The 19219-nt window shown below is 40.7% G+C and overlaps 1 protein-coding gene across 2 annotated transcripts in view; it reads right to left on the bottom strand.

Moving 5' to 3' along the window:
- Window positions 1–562: 562 nt before the first annotated feature.
- Window positions 563–19219, bottom strand: part of fscn2b (fascin actin-bundling protein 2b, retinal) — a 37418-nt gene continuing 18761 nt past the window's right edge. The window contains exons 2-5 of one of the 2 annotated variants that reach the window (XM_059949065.1): window positions 13768–13924; window positions 6489–6610; window positions 3893–4060; window positions 563–768 (exon numbers count right to left, since the gene is read on the bottom strand). In XM_059949065.1, the coding sequence (XP_059805048.1) occupies window positions 563–768; window positions 3893–4060; window positions 6489–6610; window positions 13768–13924 (653 nt within the window). Of the gene's footprint in view, window positions 769–3892; window positions 4092–6447; window positions 6611–13767; window positions 13925–19219 lie in introns of both variants that reach the window. The other variant, XM_059949064.1, reaches the window with a different exon arrangement.

Consider the following 19219-nt stretch of genomic DNA (forward strand, 5'->3'; position numbering starts at 1 on the left):
AGAGACGAAAGTCTGAAGAAGGAGGAATCTGATAGAAGAGGAGTGTGGAACATGGGAAAAAAGGGAAGGAGGACAGGCAACAGAGGGAGGTTATAGACAGGTGAGGGGCACAGAAATGGTAAGAAGGGAGCCAGAATGGGGAATGGAAAAGGAGAGGAGGGATAAGGGGAAAGTTAGAGAAATTGATATTCATGCCGTCAGGTTGGAGGCTACCCAGATGGAATGAGGCGCTGCACCTCCATCCTGAAAGTGGCCTCATTGTGGCAATGTAGGAGGTCATGGACTGATGAGGCAGAAAGAGGGACAACATACTTCTGTCCTAGAATGAGACTACAATGTCAAGAACTGGATATCAGCCAATGCTTATATAGCGAGTTTTAAATGGGTGCCATAGGTCAGATTACAAATTGAAAGGGTGGATTCTTAACAAAGAGCCTAAATTACAGTTAATAATAATTTCTGCAGATAGTCCTCCAAATTTTGCTCTATGTATCTGTGAGATCATGCGTAAGGAATAGATCTACAAGTTAGTCACATGATCTACTGAGATGGAATCTGTCCGTTAATATTCCCATAGTGAGGAACTGTCCACTTCATCTGCATCTGCCTTAAGAGTGCCTGCTTGGTTTCCACACAGATATTTTCCACTCTTTCCTTTGATAGCCAGTCGACCATGATCTCTGAATTCTAAGTAAAAGTCTTCAGGAATGATGCTGTCAGTGCAGATTGTCCCAGTACTGGATACATACCAGAACTTGCCATCAGAGCCTATGGAGAAAGAACATTAGTTTAAATTTGTGATGGGACGGAACCAACCACACATAGCCAGCACTACACTCTTCACAACATTGTAAGTCTCGTGGCTCAGTGTGAATTTTTTCCCTCCAGCAATTTATTGAAACAAGGACGCATATCTCTAATCAAAAAGTTAACATTCATTTTCCGCTTTTAACATCTGTCATTGGTGTATCTTCAAGGTCTCCTAGTGCTTCACCCAAGCCTTTTCATCAGCCTCGACAAGAAAATCCTTGGACTTCTTTAGCTGGAATGTAGAATTGGGTGGAATGTTTAGGGATTTGTGCATAACAAACAAAACCTATTTATCTCCCCCCTCCTTTTCATTCTACCCCCTTCCTTCTTAGTCCTGATGAAGTGTCTCAGCCCGAAACATAACCTGTTTGTTCATTTCCATAGATGCTGCCTGGCCTACTGAGTTCCTCCAGCATTGTGCGTCTTTTCTGGATTTCTGGCATCTGCTGGATCTCTTGTGTTTGCTACTTATCTCCAACACCTCCCACTTCTGATGAAAGATCATCAACCTTCTTAGCTGGTCTGCACCTGAAGAGAAACATTCTCTCACCTGTCTCATGCACTAAACCCTCCATTAACCAGACTGGATCTCACAAGCGTACTTGTTGAATATAAGTGATTTTGCCCTCAGCAGAAAAGCTCTGCCTGCTGACGGTCCTTCTGTGGGTAAGCACCATAACATGGGATAGTCAGAGCAACCACTACCCACAAAATTACTAAAAACAATATTAATACTCAGCTAAACTTCAAAACCTGCCTTAGCTGCCCAAAGTTGTCAAAAAACCTGGAATATTTCTAAATGTTTGGGTTTTAGATTTTCATTTAGTCAGGAACTCTCTTTGGACACAGAACTTCCCGTGGATTTAATAGCTATATTACTGTAATTGCTGCAATTAATCCATATTCCACAAAGAGCAAATCACACTTGCATATGATAATCAAAAATAAAAATCAACAGAAGACGTAAAACAGAAACGGTAAAACACTCAGGTCAGCCTACATCTGTGGAAAGATCAGGTTTAAGAGTCCGAGGGATGGCCTTTGACCTCAAACACCGACGCTGCTAGAACTACTGACTGTTACCAATACTTTCCTGTTTTATTTCATGTTCGGATGCCATGAATATCAAGAATATCAGGTACAATGTCTTTTACTTCCTGCCCAAAGGTACATCACCAACTGTTCAGCAGGTCAATGTGGCAGCAGATGATGTCCCAAGCAGCTTTGAGGTACGTAACTGACTGATCTGTTATTGGCCGAGGACCGAATGCTAACCATCACACATGAAAACTCACAATGAGAATAGAGTTTATTATCACTGACATACATAATGTTGAAGTGTTGTTTTGTGAAAGCAGTACAGTGCGGTACAGAACTCCACTGTTGCCACAGTAGAGCAGCGGTTAACATTACACTATTACAACTTAGGGCATTAAGGTTTGGAGTTCGATACTGGAGTCTCTGTATGTGCGGATTTTCCCTGGAAGATCTGGTTTGTTCCCAGTTCAAAGGCATACCATGCAGGTTAACTACTCACTGGAAATTGTCCTGTCATTTGGTTAGGGTTAAATTGGGGTTGCTGGGGCAGCACAGCTTGAAGGGCTGTAAGGCCTACTCCATGCTGTATCGCTAAATTAAAACCAAATACATAAAAATTTACTGTAAATTACAAGAAAAATAAATAATAAGTAGTGGAAAAAGATAGCAGAATAGTAAAGGAGTGTTGCTGGAATGTTCAGAAATCTAACAACAGAGGGTAAGGACTATTCCTAAAACATTCAGGCTCCTGTATCTTCTCCCTGATGGTAGTAATGAGACAAGGACATGTCCTGGATGGTGACAGCCCTTAATAATGGGTGGCCCTTTTGTGAGGCATTGCATTTTGAAGATGTGAGGAGGACTAGCCTGATGATGGATCTGGTCGAGTCTACAACACTCTGCAACTCTTTCTGATCCTATGCAATGGTGCTTCCACAGCAGACAGTGATGCAACTGGTAAAATGCAAATGTCTTGTGTTTGCAATGTGTTGCTGCCACAAAATAACAAACATCACCTCATCCAAGTCAGTAACAATAAATCTGATTCTGATGCTGCACTGCCTGAAAATGTATTTCAGGATCTACACTGTCAGTTTAAAATGCTAATTATATATTATCTGAACGGTGGCCGATTAGGAAAAGGGGAGGTGCAACGAGACCTGGATGTCATTGTACACCAGTCATTGAAGATGGGCATGCAGGTACAGCAGGCGGTGAAATAGGCAAATGGTATGTTGGCATTCATAGCAAAAGGATTTCAGTACAGGAGCAGGGAGGTTCTACTGCAGTTGTACAAGGCCTTGGTGAGACCGCACCTAGAGTATTGTGTGCAGTTTTGGTCCCCTAGTCTGAGGAAAGACATTCTTACCATAGAGGGAGTACAGAGAAGGTTCACCAGACTGATTCCTAGGATGGCAGGGCTTTCATATGAAGAAAGACTGGATCGACTAGGCTTATACTCACTGCAATTTAGAAGATTGAGGGGGGATCTTATTGAAACATATAAAATTCTAAAGGGATTGGACAGGCTAGATGCAGGAAGATTGTTTCCGATGTTGGGGAAGTCCAGAATGAGGGGTCACAGTTTAAGGATAAAGGGGAAGCCTTTTAGGACCGAGATGAGGAAAAACTTCTTCACACAGAGAGTGGTGAATCGGTGGAATTCTCTGCCACAGTAAACAGTTGAGGCTGGTTCATTGGCTATATTTAAGAGGAAGTTAGATATGGCCCTTGTGGCTAAAGGGATCGGGGGTATGGAGAGAAAGCAGGTACAGGGTTCTGAGTTGGATGATCAGCCATGATCATACTGAATGGCGGTGCAGGCTCGAAGGGCTGAATGGCCTACTCCTGCACCTATTTTCTATGTTTCTATGTTTCTATAACGATATGATCTTAGCTTGAAACTCAGAAAATTTGTTTGGGATAGTAGTTAAAAAGCAAGCATATTCTTCCACTGAAAACACGACACTTTTAGTCAAATTTTAAGCTGCAAGCAGAACTTGAAATTTATCCAAAAGCATTCTCACAGAATCCAGGTGCTCACCTTTAATGTGATAGGCTCCATTTTCAAACTCAAGCTGAAAGATGTCATAAGCTGATCGATTGGCATCAAGCGTGCTAGAACCTTTGTGATAAGAGACAAATCCATGATCTCCTCGTAGTACCAGGATAGGTCTATTAATCAGTCTCAACGTAAACTCTTCATCTTCGCCTAATGCCGCAGAATAGACAAAATTGTTGGTCTACAGTTTTGCAGTGAAATACTATTAGTCATTCTGAGAGATACAGCCTCATTGGCTACATTACCATTTGAACTTTTCATCAACCACCTAATTTAAGCAGAATTGTAGGAGGTTTCAAAACTATGCAGTTAACCATCAATAAACAGATTGACTTACATTTGAATTTCCTCTGTTTTAAGTGCTTTAAAACAATATCAGCATTAATTATTGTGTAAATATATCTGTTACCAATATCACCCCATACAGTTTATGGCTAAAAATGTTCAACCCTGAGACTTGGAAAGAGTCTTTGATCGCCAAAGACATACCTGAATACTGAATTCTAAATTCCTTGCAGTGAAATATCTGATAGATTTTACATTGCACTCATTCAAAATAACTTGTCTGTCAGTGTATCGGTTTGCTCTTCTTACACCCTTCAATTGCACCTTAATTAACAATTCTCCCGGTGGTAAATGGGAGGTAGTTTAGCATAAGTCACTTGCTAGAACATTGAGGTTAATGAGGTCCTGGTCTTGATTGCTTTAAAAATTAAATTAAAGATTTTGAGATTAATTAGTACCAGTGGCTACTTAGTCATCTGCGAAACCATGTATTGATTGTGGCTGTATAAAAAATATGTAGATTGGATGTGATCAATGCACATTGTTGGCACCAGGAGATAATTTCTTCTAGATTCTTTCACTGTAGACAACATACCGTTTATTAATCTCCCTGTGGAATGTTATTGAGAATACTGTTTATTTTCACTGAAATATATATTCTCCAGTGTTTCCATTAGGAATACATTTCTCACATGGACAATGAAATGCATTGACTTACAACAATGACCAGCAGAGTCTGAGATGTGCTCAGGGCAGCCCAAAAATGTCACCATGCTTCCAGCGCCAACATATCATCAAAGCCTCACGCCATGCAAGCCATGCCCTCTTCTTGCTACTGCCATCGGGAAGGAGGTACAGAAGCCGTAGATCCCACGCCACCAGCTTCAAGAACAGTTATTACCTTTCAAATATCAGGTTCTGGAACCAGTGTGGATAACTTCACTCACCTCAACACTGGACTGACTACATAATTTTTGGACTTACTGTCAAGGTCACAAACCAATCTTCCATCCTTGGACTCACTTTACACTACATGCTGTCGGAGCAGTGCTGCCAGGATAATCAAGGACAAGACCCACCCAGCCAACACACTTTTTGCCCCTCTTCCCTCCAGGAGAAGGTTCAGGAGAATGAAGATTCGTACGGCCAGATTTGGAAACAGCTTCTTTCCAACTGTGATAAGACTGCAGAACAGATCCCGACCCGGATCTGGGCCATACCTTCCAAATATCCAGACCTGACTTGCACTACCTTACTTTCCCTTTTCTATTTTCTAATTATGATTTATAATTTAAATTTTTTAATTATATTTACTTCGATTTGTACCTAAGGGAGCACAAAGCGCAGAATCAAATATTGCTGTGATGATTGTACGCGCTAGTATCAATTGTTTGGCGACAATAAAGTAAAGGTCCCTGCAACTCACGTCCTCAGACATTTATTTATTTATTAACATTACTATTGTGTCCTTTTTTAATTTGCCCAATTTGTCTTTATTTGCACATTGGTTGCTTGTTGCTCTTTGTCTGTGTGTAGCAGTTCCATTGATCTATGGTGAATGCCACAGGAAATGAATCTCAGGGTTGTGTACTGTGACATATATGTACTTCGATAATAAATTTACTTTGAGGTTTGAACGCATTTTAAAGTATATTTATGTAGCATCTTTCATTTGCCCTCAAGAATATCTAAAGGCTTTTTTTTAAACCAATGAACCTTTTAAAATGCTGTTACTGCTGTAATGTAGAAGGCCAAGCTGCAAAGTTACACAAGGCAAACTCCAACTAGCAGCAATAACTGGGCGAACAGGTTTTGTGGTATTAATCGAGAGATACCAAGGACAAGTTCCCTAATTTTCCTAAAATAAAGTGTCGTCTAATCTCTTATATTTATTTCAGAGAAGACATGGCTTCAGCTTAATGACTCATCCGAAAGATGCCTCTGAATTAGCTACACCACCAGGAAATGAGCTTAGCATTTTGTGTGTGTGTGTAGTCTTGTCACTCTCCTCAGGCTTGTACACATTTTCAATTTGGAATTCTATGTAAGCTTTTCTAAAAAAAAATCTTACTATACTTAACATTTTTCTGTCAAACTGCACTGCGTAATATTGTTTTCAAATGTGTTTGCATGTTCATGAATTCTAAGCCATGACTTGATTGAGACAATTAACCTGATCAAGCTACAAGTATGGTTAGAATAGATTGATTTTGGAATTTATGTTCATAATTAGTGACAGCAATCAATCCTACACGAGTCTTTGTGCAGGGTCTCTGCTTCTTGTTTAACTCACCAGCTGACTCACTCACTGCGGCAAGCTGTCCATTTTTCTTTGTACAGATGTACTTGCCATTGTTGGCCTTAAGTGCAATTCTTCTCCCACGCCACACTATTTCAAACAAACAGTTGGCATCTCTGGAATTGAGAGCAGAAAAATCTGTGAAAAAGCTGTGCTCATTGCTGACATCTACCCCTCACCAGATCCCCATGTTCAGGCAATTGCTTTATACCTGGAGACTGAAGATGAAGTGTACCATATTTCTCTGCCTGATTTTGAAGGGATCCAGCTGCACAGATATTTCCCCCCGCTTTGTTACAACACAAACTGCGGTATAAACCGCATGACTCTAGCCGTCAAAATAGCACAAAGTAGAATAACGTTGTCCAGAAAAGAAACTGTGTAAAACACATCGAAGGAGAGGTAATATTTTAATCCCAGTGAGCAAACAGCAGTAAAGAGAAGGCTAAAATGATATCAGAATCAGGTTTATTGTCGCTGATGTAGGTCGTGAAATTTGTTGTCTTATGGTTTAGTTTCACCAAAGGAGTGGGAATGCTTTTGCTCCCAGTGAGAGAGTGGAAATGATGAATGTGGGATCAGTCAGGTCACAACTTGCTGGCACGAAATGGTCCTTGCTAATAGTACAAGTGTACCATTACACTTGCTACAGGAAGACTACAATAATAATTTGGGGGTGATGTTTCTCATAGATGAAATAAATAATGATATCAGATCGCATGGTCCTTAGACCATTAGACACAGAAGCAGAATTAGACCTTTCTGCCCATCAAGTCTGCTCTTCCATTACGCCTGATTTACTGTCCCTCTCAACAACATTCTTCTGCATTTTCACTGTAATCTTTGACACCTATACTAACCTATCAAACTGTGCTTTAAATTCAGCATACTCAATGACGGCCTCCACAGCCTTCTGTAGCAATGAATTCCACAGACCCACCATTCTCTAGTGAAAGAAATTCCTCCTCATCTCTGTTCTCAAGGGACATCCTTATGTTCTGAGGCTCTGCCGTCTGGTCCTAGACTCCCACATATCCACTCTATTTAGGCCATTCAATAGATACCCTCTCATTCTTCTAAACTCCACCAAGTACGGGCCCAGAGCCATCAAACACACCTCATACATGAGCCCTTTTAGGATCATTCTCTTGAACCTTCTCTAGATGCTCTCCAAAACCAGAACAACACTCTTTTTCTCCTGGTGCCTTTGTTATTTTCATTTCTATGGGATGGTCTGATGTTGTGAAGGTCACTATGTAAAGCCAAGTATTCCTTTTTATTCTTGTGATCCACTTTGCTTACAACCCTATACCTTTGCAGCCCATTCTCCTATCACTATTGCTCCCTCTTAGCATTGCCACTGGAACTGGAAGTTGTCATCCCACCAGTTCTCCTTTGCCAGTTTTCATGCATCTTTCTTTCAAGCTAAAAGTTAAACCAGAAGTAGGTGTCTCAGACACTTGAAGTTGTCAGTCCATTCCAAGCCAGCTCATGATGTCTGCCAGTAGTCCAGTAAGCTCACTTCTTAACCCACTATCTAACATCTTTCAGCCATAAACCGTATTTGGACTCAACTCTTCAAGCATCCTGTTTATCTATACCAAATTTGCAGGGCTGTCACTTAATCATAACATTTCTCATCTCATGAACTGTCACCTTCAATTACTTCAATCCTTTCTTTATTTTCAAACACATCCGGTCATGTTTTGTAACTCCAAAACATTAAACTAATTAAAGCAAAGACGCAGGAATCCATTTAAGCGAGGTGTGCATGTGTCACGTGGTAGCGCCATGATGTATGCATTGCACTTATTTTTTTACATTTAGCCACAATGTATTATATAAATAATGAATGCTTAATCAAACAATATATTCACAAGATTACGCAAATATTACTGAAATATTGAATACACAACACTCTCCTTGCTTAGTGATAAACTGCAACTCAATAGAGAATGCATTTCAACTATATACACAGTATACCATACAACTATATACAGACAACCACAGCATAGTAAATTTTAAATTGTCCCATTAAGGCCTAAAAATTTCATCTCTGTGGAGGATTTCTTACTCTTGTGGGATAATACCTTTCCTGACACTCTGTTTGGCTGGTGAGACTTGTGGCTGTGAAACGGTCTCAGGTCCTCTTTAGTGGTTTTAAGAGTTGCCTCTGAGACTGCAGGAAGTGGTTTTGACAGCAGTAGCCACATTTCTTCTCTAGAAATTGACTCTGCGCTCTTCAACTAATTGAGGTGTCGCCTCCAGATGATATCAGACGCAATCTCCACTGTATATGAAAGTAGTCTAGTTCTGTCCTTAACCTTTCCTAGAATCCACTTTCGATCACCTCTGTAGTATCTCGCCAGGACCCTGTCCAGGATTGAAACATTGAACTTCCTGGTTTGAGGAGACTTCAATTCGTCTCAGCTGTTTGTCTTGCATACACCTGAAATTGGGTTTGAGGAGATCCAAGCATGAATGCAAGGGACAACCCAGGAACAGCATAGCTGATGAGTTGTTGGTGGTGGAGTATGCTGCATTGCAAAATGCAAGGATGAAATTGGCCAGCTTCTGATTCAGTGTTAGTGTAGCGTGTTCTGCTGACATTACTCGCAGTGCATCATTTGGACTCTGCATAAACCTTTCCGCCAAGCCATTTGTGACTGGGTGATGTGGTATAGATGTAATATGCCTTAGACCATTCATTTTTCAAAATGACTGAATCCGTTCTACCACAAACCATGGTCCATTGTCACTGACTTGAGTGTTCAGTCCCTGAGCAGAGGCTTTTTAACATGTCATCGATGTGCACTGCTGTAGTGGAGGGTACTGGGAACACTTCTGGCCACTTTGTAATGCATCCACTACTACAAAGAAATTTGTGCCCATGAATGATCTGGCATAATCCACAGGAACCCTCTGCCAGGCCCTTCCTAGGGACGGAGAGGCACTGTTCTTGGCACCTTCTGGACGTGTTGGCAGCCTGCACAGGGCATGGCAGGCTACTCAATCTGCTGATCTATCCTAGGCCACCACACAAAGCTTTGAGTTAATGCTTTCATTTTAACCATGCTTACGTGACTGTCATGTAGTTCCACCAACACTTTAGATGTAGCTCCTCCAACACTTGAGCTCACAGCTTGGATGGTGCGACAACTCTAAATCCCCACATAAGGCAAGCTCCGTCAAGGGAAAATTCATCTCGGCGCTGGTAAAAATGGGGAAACTGGAGTTTCCGTTGCACATTCCAGCCATTTAGGGTGGCCATGTTGACCTGAGACAGTGTGGGATTTTTTTCTGGTTTCCCTTTGGATAATTTCTGCCGTAACAGGGAAACTTCTGATTTGCGTTAGCGTATCCATTTTTGTAAATTTTTCAGATACAGGTAGATACCCACTTTACAAAGGTAGAGCATTCCTATGAAACCTTTCTTAAGCCGAAATGGCGTAAAGCAAAGAACCATTAATTTGTATCGGAAAAATTTTTTGTAAAAGCAAAAATCCCCTTTGTAATGCGAAAACAGGTTATTAATGTAGGTCTTTTGTAAAAGCCAAGTGGCATAAAGTGAACATTCGTAAAGCAGGGGACACCTGTATTTCATTTTCCAAGGGTAAACGGGATCATTTCCATGATTAGTCATCCTCTTGAGTACAATCTAGTAATTGAGTAATTGTGTCCTTCCAAGACACAGAGCCCATCCCTGCATCTGTGGAGCTGAAGATAGTGGAGCACTCTTCTGTGTATTGAAAATGGACACTAGTGGTTGATAATCAGTAATGACAGTAAACTCTCTCCCATGCGAGTACTGGTTGAAATGTTTTACACCCCAAACCAGACTCTGTCATTCTGAGTGTAATTTTTATCTGCAGTGGAAAGGGAATGTGATGGAAAGGCTATGGGGTGTTCACTTCCATCACCCGTAACATGTGACATGACTACACCTGTACCACAGGCAAGCTTCACTGGACAATGTGGATCATAATGTGTGATTACAGTTCATGTACCTGTTTTCATGCCACCTCGCACTACTTTGCCCATTGCCATTTCTTCCCAATCTGCAGCAATGAGTTCAAGGGGTGGAGCACAGTAGCAAGGTTTGACAAGATCCTGTTATAGTTGACAAACGCAACTGTGACACATCCTTTGGCCTTGGAGCATCCACTTCTGCTTGAAGTTTCTCAGCACACTTCTGTAAATCTTGTGCCTTAATAGTGTCATCACATTTAGTTTTGCTTGGTTAAAGAATTCACACTTGTCACATTGCACTCTGAAGCCACAATCTTCTGAACTTTTTAACGCTGTCTTGATGCTTTGGATACTTTCCTTATCACCCTTACTGGTATTACTGATGTCATCCGGGTAACACTGAGTGCCGAAGCACACTTGCAGCATCTGATCCAAAGCTTTCTACCAGAGTGGAGGTGCAGTCACTACACCAAAAATAAGTCTACTATAGTGATAAATTCCTTTCTGAGTGTTTATGATGAGAAACAATTTCGACTCTTCCTCCATCTCCATCTGTAGATATGTCTCAGCTAAGTCCACTTTGCTGAAGTCTTTCCCTCCAGAAAGGTTTGCATAAAGATATCCTTTACCCTGGGCAGGGGATATTGATCTACTTTCATTACTGGGTTGATGATAACCTTAAAATCACCACAGATCCTGACTGACCCATTCTTCTTAGCTACTGGGACCTCTGGCATTGTCCATGAACTCCATGAAATGTTGGAAAGAATTCCCTCAGCCTCTGTGTGATCTAGCTCATTGGCTACGTTATTGGAGAGTGCCCTCTTCTTTGTGGTGGCGTGCTGGGGAGGCAGCATTAATAAGAGGGACGCCTCACGTCTTAATAAGCTGCTAAGGAAGGCGGGCTCTGTCGTGGGCACAGAACTGGTGAGTATGACATCGGTGGCAGAGCGGAGGGCGCTGAGTAGGCTACGGTCAATCATGGAAAACCCTGAACATCCTCTGCACAGCAACATCCAGAGATGGAGAAGCAGCTTCAGCGGCAGGTTGCTGTCAATGCAATGCTCCTCAGACAGGATGAAGAGATCATTACTCCCCAACGCCATTCAGCTCTACAATTCAACCACCAGGGGCAAGACATGTTAAGTGCTGGGGTTAGGACTGAGCTTAAGTTACCACTCAATGCACTTTAGTAAACTATTTAAGAACTTTTTAAAAGCTATTTATTAATGCTTTTTGGGAGGGTGATTTTAGATGCATATCATATTTATACTGAGTTAAATACTGTATGTAATTAGTTTTGCTGCAATAAGTGTATGGGACACTGGAAAAATGTTGAATTTCCCCTTGGGGATGAATAAAGTATCTATCTATCAATCTATCTATCATGGACGGTATAAGGAACCAGATGGGTTTTGTAAAACATGGTTACAGAATTTTCATTTAATGCTATTTTACCCTTGATATGTCTGAGTTTTCCGTTGTGATCCTTGAACACTGCTAAGGCATCATCCAGTATCTTCCTTGATTCATTGCAGGGGATGTGGCATGCAAATGGTGGATGGAGCTCCAATCAAGTTGTGCTTGTCTCAGCCATTCATAACCCACAATGCTGATACTCCAATTTTTACCAAATAAAAGCTCAATGTGGCTTGTTCATTGCTGTATTTCACTGTTACAAATGTCAGTCCCACAGGAGCTATCTTTTCTCCAGTATTAGTTCTTCACTGGATATCTGCAGGCTTCAGCTTAACACTTTTGAACTGCTGTTCAAACTCATTTTGTGGTATGAATGAAACAGCCAAACCAGTGTCCAATTTCATTTTAATTAATTTGCTGTTCACTTCTGGTGTAAGCCATATTGCTCGTCTTTTGTTAGATTTCACATTTTAAATCTCAAGGCTACACAGTTCTGTACCACTCTCAACATTATCAGATTTTTCATCGAGATCATGCAGATTAGTGTTTTTTGAAACGGCAGTTTGACTTTTTGTCTTTTTCCCTTCTCTGTGCAATCCATTTATTTTTGTCTACCCGGCATGCTCTTTGTAAATGTTCTACTTTGCTGCATTTCCTACAAGTTTTACCTATAAATGTGAATGTGAGCCCCTGCCACAAGGGTAGCATAATTTATTCGGCCAGGCAGCTTTCTGTTTAGACATTCCAATTTTGTTCACGCTCACTTTCATTTCCAAAGGCAACTTATTTGCATCCCATGCTGCTGTTTCCACTGATACAGTGATTTCAACTACTCTTTTAAACGTGAGTTGTTCTTCATTTAGGAGGCATTTCTGAATGCTTTCTTGTAAGATTCCACAAACTAAACAATCCTTCAGTGCATTCAACCCATCGTTGAACTGACAATACTCAGATGATCTCTTCAAATCAGCCATGTATGCTGAAATGGACTCCCTTTCCTTCTCATTCCACTTATGAAACCTACAGTATTCTGCAACCAACAATCGTTCCAGTTCCAAATGCTCCAGCATTACTTTCATAATAGCAGCAAAGCTCATTTCTGCTGGTTTGTTTGGAGCAGTTAAACTTCGAAGCAAACCGTAAGCCTTTAAACCCAATCCACTTAGCAAAACTGGTACTCATTTCTCATTGGCCATTTCATTTGCTTTAATCCACCGTTCAATTAGCTCAATATATCTCAGCCAGCAATTGAACATGTCTATCTTTCCAACATAGCCAGTCATTTCTGCTCTTTCTTTAATGATTATTATCACTGTTTATGAACCTGTGATTTCTTCCATTTTCTGCCCTTTTTAAAAATAAACTTGACTGTCTCTGCCCGTGCTACACTATTGTTTTTAAACTCGCTGTTTATTGCTGCATTTTAGCAAGTTAGTAGCTGTCTCAGGTTAATTTTAAAAATACATCATTGCCGCTGTTATGTTTTGAAACTTCAAAAACACTAAACAAATTAATTGAAAGACATAGGGTGTCCAAAATAGGAGTCTAACTTTGTGTTTTGCTTTAAGTGAGGCACACAACTATCATGTGGTAGCATTATAACAAATGCAATTCACTTATTTTTGCATATAATCACAATTAATTATATAAACAACCAAGAATGCTTAAACAATATATTTACAAGATTACACAAATATTAATGAAATATTAAATACACAATCCATCCTAAATTTCAATCACTTTTCCGAAATGGCACACATAAGCAATGTTTCAGTGCAGATAGCTATTGTTAAACGACCTTGTTAGCAAGGAATATTAAAAGTGTGGCCAATTTAAATGCATATACAGTATAGTTTCTAAATTGAATTTTTGTAAGATAACTCACACTTCAGTGGCTGTGGATTGGATCCCTCCATGAGCCACCAATGTCCAGAAGTTTCCTGTGTGTGTACGCAAGATGCACTTCTTGGTCTCTTTATCAATTTCCATCTGGTAAGTTTCCTGATGAGTTTCTTCATCTTGGTTAGCTGAGATATTCATACCTGGCAACAAAACAATTAAAATAATATCACGTTGGTGGCTCCTGGGCATTTACTGGATGACAATTAATCACAGTATCTTGTGATCTTATATAAAGAAGAGACAATTTGCTAGGATGATTTAAATTTGAATAAATACATAAGAATAAAGGAATAGGTAAAATCTTAATTGGGTGATTTAAAGGTGGCCAGGAAATACTCTTCTGGAGCATAAATACAGACCAGTCAGAATAAATATTCTATATATGTACAATTCCTTTTAACAATTCAATGATTAGTTCTTAAAACATTTTGATTTCAACTCTCTAAAGTGAATGCAAGCCAAAACTCAAATTCTAATTCATTCATTTATCACATGTGCATCGTAACATACAGTGAAATGGCCATTTGCGTTAGTGAGCAACACAACTTAAGTAACAGTTAGAAACAACCCCAGGATGTGCTGGGGGCAGCCCACAAGTGTCTGCTCACATTCAGGTGCCAACACAGCATGCCCACAATGTTCCACAGAACAACTCAAGCAATTACATCAATATAACACAACATGCAACAAAACAACAACTGTCCTCCCTTCCACTCACCCACTCATATGGTCCTCCAACCACAGGACAGGCCTCTGGTTTGAAAATACAAACGCCAGCTCAGGAACTCCAAAGACAGACCATTACTATATTGTTTTACTCAAACCCTTGTACGCCATACCCATCTTGATCATCCACAGATGCTTTTGTGAAGCATAGCACATCGTATAACAAAAGAACGCAAATGCATGATTCTATATAATCTTCATTTAATATTGCTCATGATATTGTCCACGTTATAGAAAATGTAAGAGTTAATAGGTTCTTAGTAATAGTTATATTTTAATTTTTTTAATGCATCTGTCTTTCTGCTCTTTGTTCCTCCATCTCTGGCATAAATGTTTCTTCACTGACTCTAATGAGTTCACTTAGAAGATTCTTCAAGGTTGCACAGATGGCTACACTGGTTAAACCAATGAGTAGTCATGGCAGCAGATTAGGAACTAAATTCTGGTGTTATTAATGAAATATTATTAAACAATATCTCAAAGCAAGGGAAACCCCTAGATTTTTCACCACAAGATTTTGCAACGTTAACACTAATTAACCATTTTTATCCATCCAGCTACTGTCGGCACATCTTCAACAAGGGCATTTTCCCTACCCTTCCTGAGTTCTGATATACTCTTAGGCCCATGGATAGAATAATGGAATAAATTTAAATCAATTGGGATAAAAAGACTTCTCAGTATTATTTACTTATTTATTCATTATTATTATTTTGCATTTACACAAAATGTCTTCTTTTACACGTTGGCTGTCAATCTTTGTGTGTAGTTTTTCATTAATTCTGTTCTGCTGTGAATGCCTACAGGAAAATGAATCTCAGGGTGGTATGTTGTGACATATACAGGTCCATATGTGCTTTGATAGAAAATTACTTTGAAATTCTCAGGACTTACCAGGAACTCTGACCTCTCAATATCAGTTCCTACCAGCAGCCCAGCCAATCACTGAACAGCAGAGACTGCACAATCTCCTCAGTATCTCAATGGCTCAGTGTTTTACTCCAAACTCATCACCTCGTCCTCATTAAGAATTCATCATCATCATTATTAAGTGCCATGTTGGGCAATCGTGGTCTTATCCATCACCATGAGTGCTCTTGGCAAACCTTTCTACAGAAGTGGTCACCTTCTGGGCAGTGTCTTTACCAGATGGGTGACCCCAGCCATTATCAATACTTTTCAGAGATTGTCTGCCTGGCATCAGTGATCACAAAGCCAGGCTTGTGATATGCAGAAGCTGCTCATACAACCACCCACCACCTGCTCCCATGTCTTCATGTGACCCTGACTGGAAAGCTAAGCAGATGCTGCACCTTGCCCAAGGGTGACCTGCAGGCTGGTGGAGGGATGGAGCGCCTTACACCTCTGGTAGAGATGAATCTCCACCCCACCAGCCACACTAAGATTTATCCCCAATAATTCTGCAACATTTCCAGATATTCATTCCAATGGCAAAGCTTCAGACATAATGAGGCACTGATCTAGCCCCTTACTTTCATGCTGATTTACCAGCTCATAAGTTATTAAGCTTATGTTATGAAATAATTCTGCTGTACCCTTTGTCGTAACACACTGAGCCATTTCCATGTGGATTCATGTTACAGGCTCACGTGGAGCAGCTTGTTCCAACAATACTTATTTGATTATCTTAAGCCCTCGGCAACCTGACTGTATGAACACTGAATTCTCCAGTTTCAGGTAAACTGTTCCTCTTCCCCACTTTCTCTCTGCTCCTGAAATACCAAGATCCCACACCCACCCCAGTGCCCCCCCCAGTCACTGTTTTGTTCCCTTCTTCCACCCACTCCCTCTGCCCATCACCGACACTCCCCTCCTACTGGGTCCCCTCCCCATCTTGTACTATTCCTATCTGCCCACCCCACCACTCCTACTTGGCTTCATGATCCACCTTCATTTCATATCAGATTCCATCATCTGCAGCTCATTTTTTGTCCCCACCTATCATAGAACAGAAATCCACAGCACATTACACTTTGGCTATGTAACCTACTCTAGCAGCTGCCTAGAATTTCCCTACCACATAACCCTCTATTTTTCTAATCTCCATGTACCCTACCACTGTCACTGGCAGTGTATTCCATGCACCCACCACTCTCTCTGTGAAAAAAAACTTATCTCTGACATCCCCCTTGTACCTATTTCCAAGCACCTTAAAACTATGCACCCTCCTGTTAGCTTTTTCAGCCCCGGGAAAAAGCATCTGGCTATCCACATGATCAAGCCTCTCACCATTTTATACACCTCTATCAGGTCACCTCTCATCCTCCGTTGCTCCAAGGAGATAAGGCCAAGCTCACTCAACCTATTCTCATAAGGCGTGCTCCCCAGTCCCGGCAATATCCTTGTAAATCTCCTCTGTACTCTCTCTATATCCTTCCTGTAGTGAGGTGACCCACTTTCTGTTGTATTTCCACTCATTCCCCCCACCCCATCACCCCTCCTTTCCTGTTTATACCTAGCACTTGCAAGCTATTGCCACAACTCTTTATCTCTCCCCTTTTAGTGCAAATGAAAGGTCTCGTCTCCAAGAGAAAAAAAATCAAATATTCATTTCTCCCCATCGATGCTGCTTTTCCAGCCGGGTACCTCTGTCCTTCTGATTTTTGCTTTGGATATTTTATTTTACATTTGTAATGGCACAAAGAAGGCCATTCAGCCTATTGTGTTTTTCCATACCCTGCAACTTCTCTCTTTCACACAAGATTCCTTTTGCTATCAGCCTCCATTAAGAGGCAATTTGCTGTGGTCAATTAACCTACCAGTACATCTCTGTGTTAAGGAAGGAAACCAGATTACCCAGAGGAAATACACATGGTTTCAACAGCAGATTAACTCTGCCTAAATTTGATCAATGTAAATTTATCCTACATTAAATAACACCTCAACAGCTGTTAAAAAAAATCCTTTGGTTTATTTTAAGCATTGTGTTGGTGATGGTATGTGGGAGGCACAAAAAAAATCAAATCTAATGATTTTGAACAGAGTGAGTGAGATTAAATGAATATTAAAAACAAACAAAGGTGTGGGAAGTTGTCTTGGGGAAAACACAAATGGCCAATATCGCACTGGCTGCCGGCTTTGTTCTCTGTACACTCAGCAACCAGTTTAATAGGTACACCTGTTCGTAAATACAAATATATAAAAAGCCAATTGTGACAGCAGCTCATGTAGACGTGGTCAAGAGATTCAGTTGTTGCTCAGACCAAACAACAGAATGGGGAAGAAATGTGATCTACTGAACGTAATTTTGACCGTGGAATGATTGCAAGTAGCAGACGGGGTAGCTTGAGTATCTCAGAAACTGCTGATCTCCTGGGATCTCAACAGTCTCTAGTGTTTACAGAGCATGGTGTGAAAATCAAAAAAAAAAAATCATCCAGTAAGGGAAAATGCTTTGTTAATGAGAGGGAGGGCAGAGGAGAATGGCTAGACTGGTTCAAGCTGACAGGAAAGTGACAGTTGTTCAAATAACCACATGTTAGAACAGTGGTGTGCAGAAGAGCATCTCTGAATATACAACACGTCAAACCTTGACAGCAACAGACGACACAACATACACACACAGTGGCTGCTTTATTAGGTACAGAAGGTAGCCAATAGTGTGGCTACTGAGTGTATAATATTAATACATAGGAACAGGACCTTCATCCCATGATGTTTGTGATTCAAAGGTTCATTTATTATCAAAGTACACAACTCTGAAATTCTTCTTCTCCAGATAATCATGAAACCAAGAAAGAAAGGCAGCACGATCATCAAACCCAAAAATCCCTCCTGCCCACATAAAACAAAATGGAACAGGCACATCGACCACCCCCCCTCCCCAAATCCCCCTCCCACACACAAAAGTGAGAAAAATCAGGCAAAAAAAACACAGAATATAAAAACCGTAAGACTGCAAAAATGTCCACAGCCAAAATGCAGGAAACCTAGGCAACATTTTCCCTCTCCGTAGCAGAGTGATCTCACCAGTGATAAAAGGTAGTCTCCCGATTCTGGCAGCAGAACAATCCCCCAGCGATAAAAAGGCTGGCAGACGGTGTGTCGATCTTCCTAGTCACTTTAACAGGTGAACATAGAAGCTTTAATCGGCAAAACGCAATTGAATATCAGCTCACAGCCTTCTCTCGACACTGACTCTGCCTCCCAGAATCAACTCCGAGACTGCAAAGCACTGAAACACCCAAACTATCTCCAAACTGCAAATCACAGGCTCCAGCATTTCCAGAATCACATTCAAGATGAAAATAAACTTTAAAGACCTAAAAGAAAGTGAAATACATGGTTTCATGATCTATCCAGATGTCATTGACCGAAGGAGCGTTGTACGCAGGCGCCATCTTGACCGGATATCATCCCATCCAATGATGAACATGATGCTAAGTTAAAATACTTCAATGGGTAGTATAGCAGGTGGAAGATATGGCATCATGACTTTACTGTTATATTTTAAGTTAAATATATTATTCCCTTAGATATCTGCATAGTTCCTGATTATTCAGCAAACGTTATCAAATGAATAAAAATATCAGACAGACAACACCGACTGTGTGAACAGTACTTGTGCTTGGGTAGCTGGGCCTAGGGTTGAACAATTGTCCTCGGTGCTACGCTTCAATTTAAGTTTGAATCAGCACTTTGGCCTAAGCTAGAGCGTCATGAGCACAAGTCTGATCAACCGTCTTCAG

The sequence above is a fragment of the Hypanus sabinus genome, chromosome 23 (genome assembly GCF_030144855.1).
Source record: "Hypanus sabinus isolate sHypSab1 chromosome 23, sHypSab1.hap1, whole genome shotgun sequence".
NCBI classification, from domain to species: Eukaryota; Metazoa; Chordata; class Chondrichthyes; order Myliobatiformes; family Dasyatidae; genus Hypanus; species Hypanus sabinus.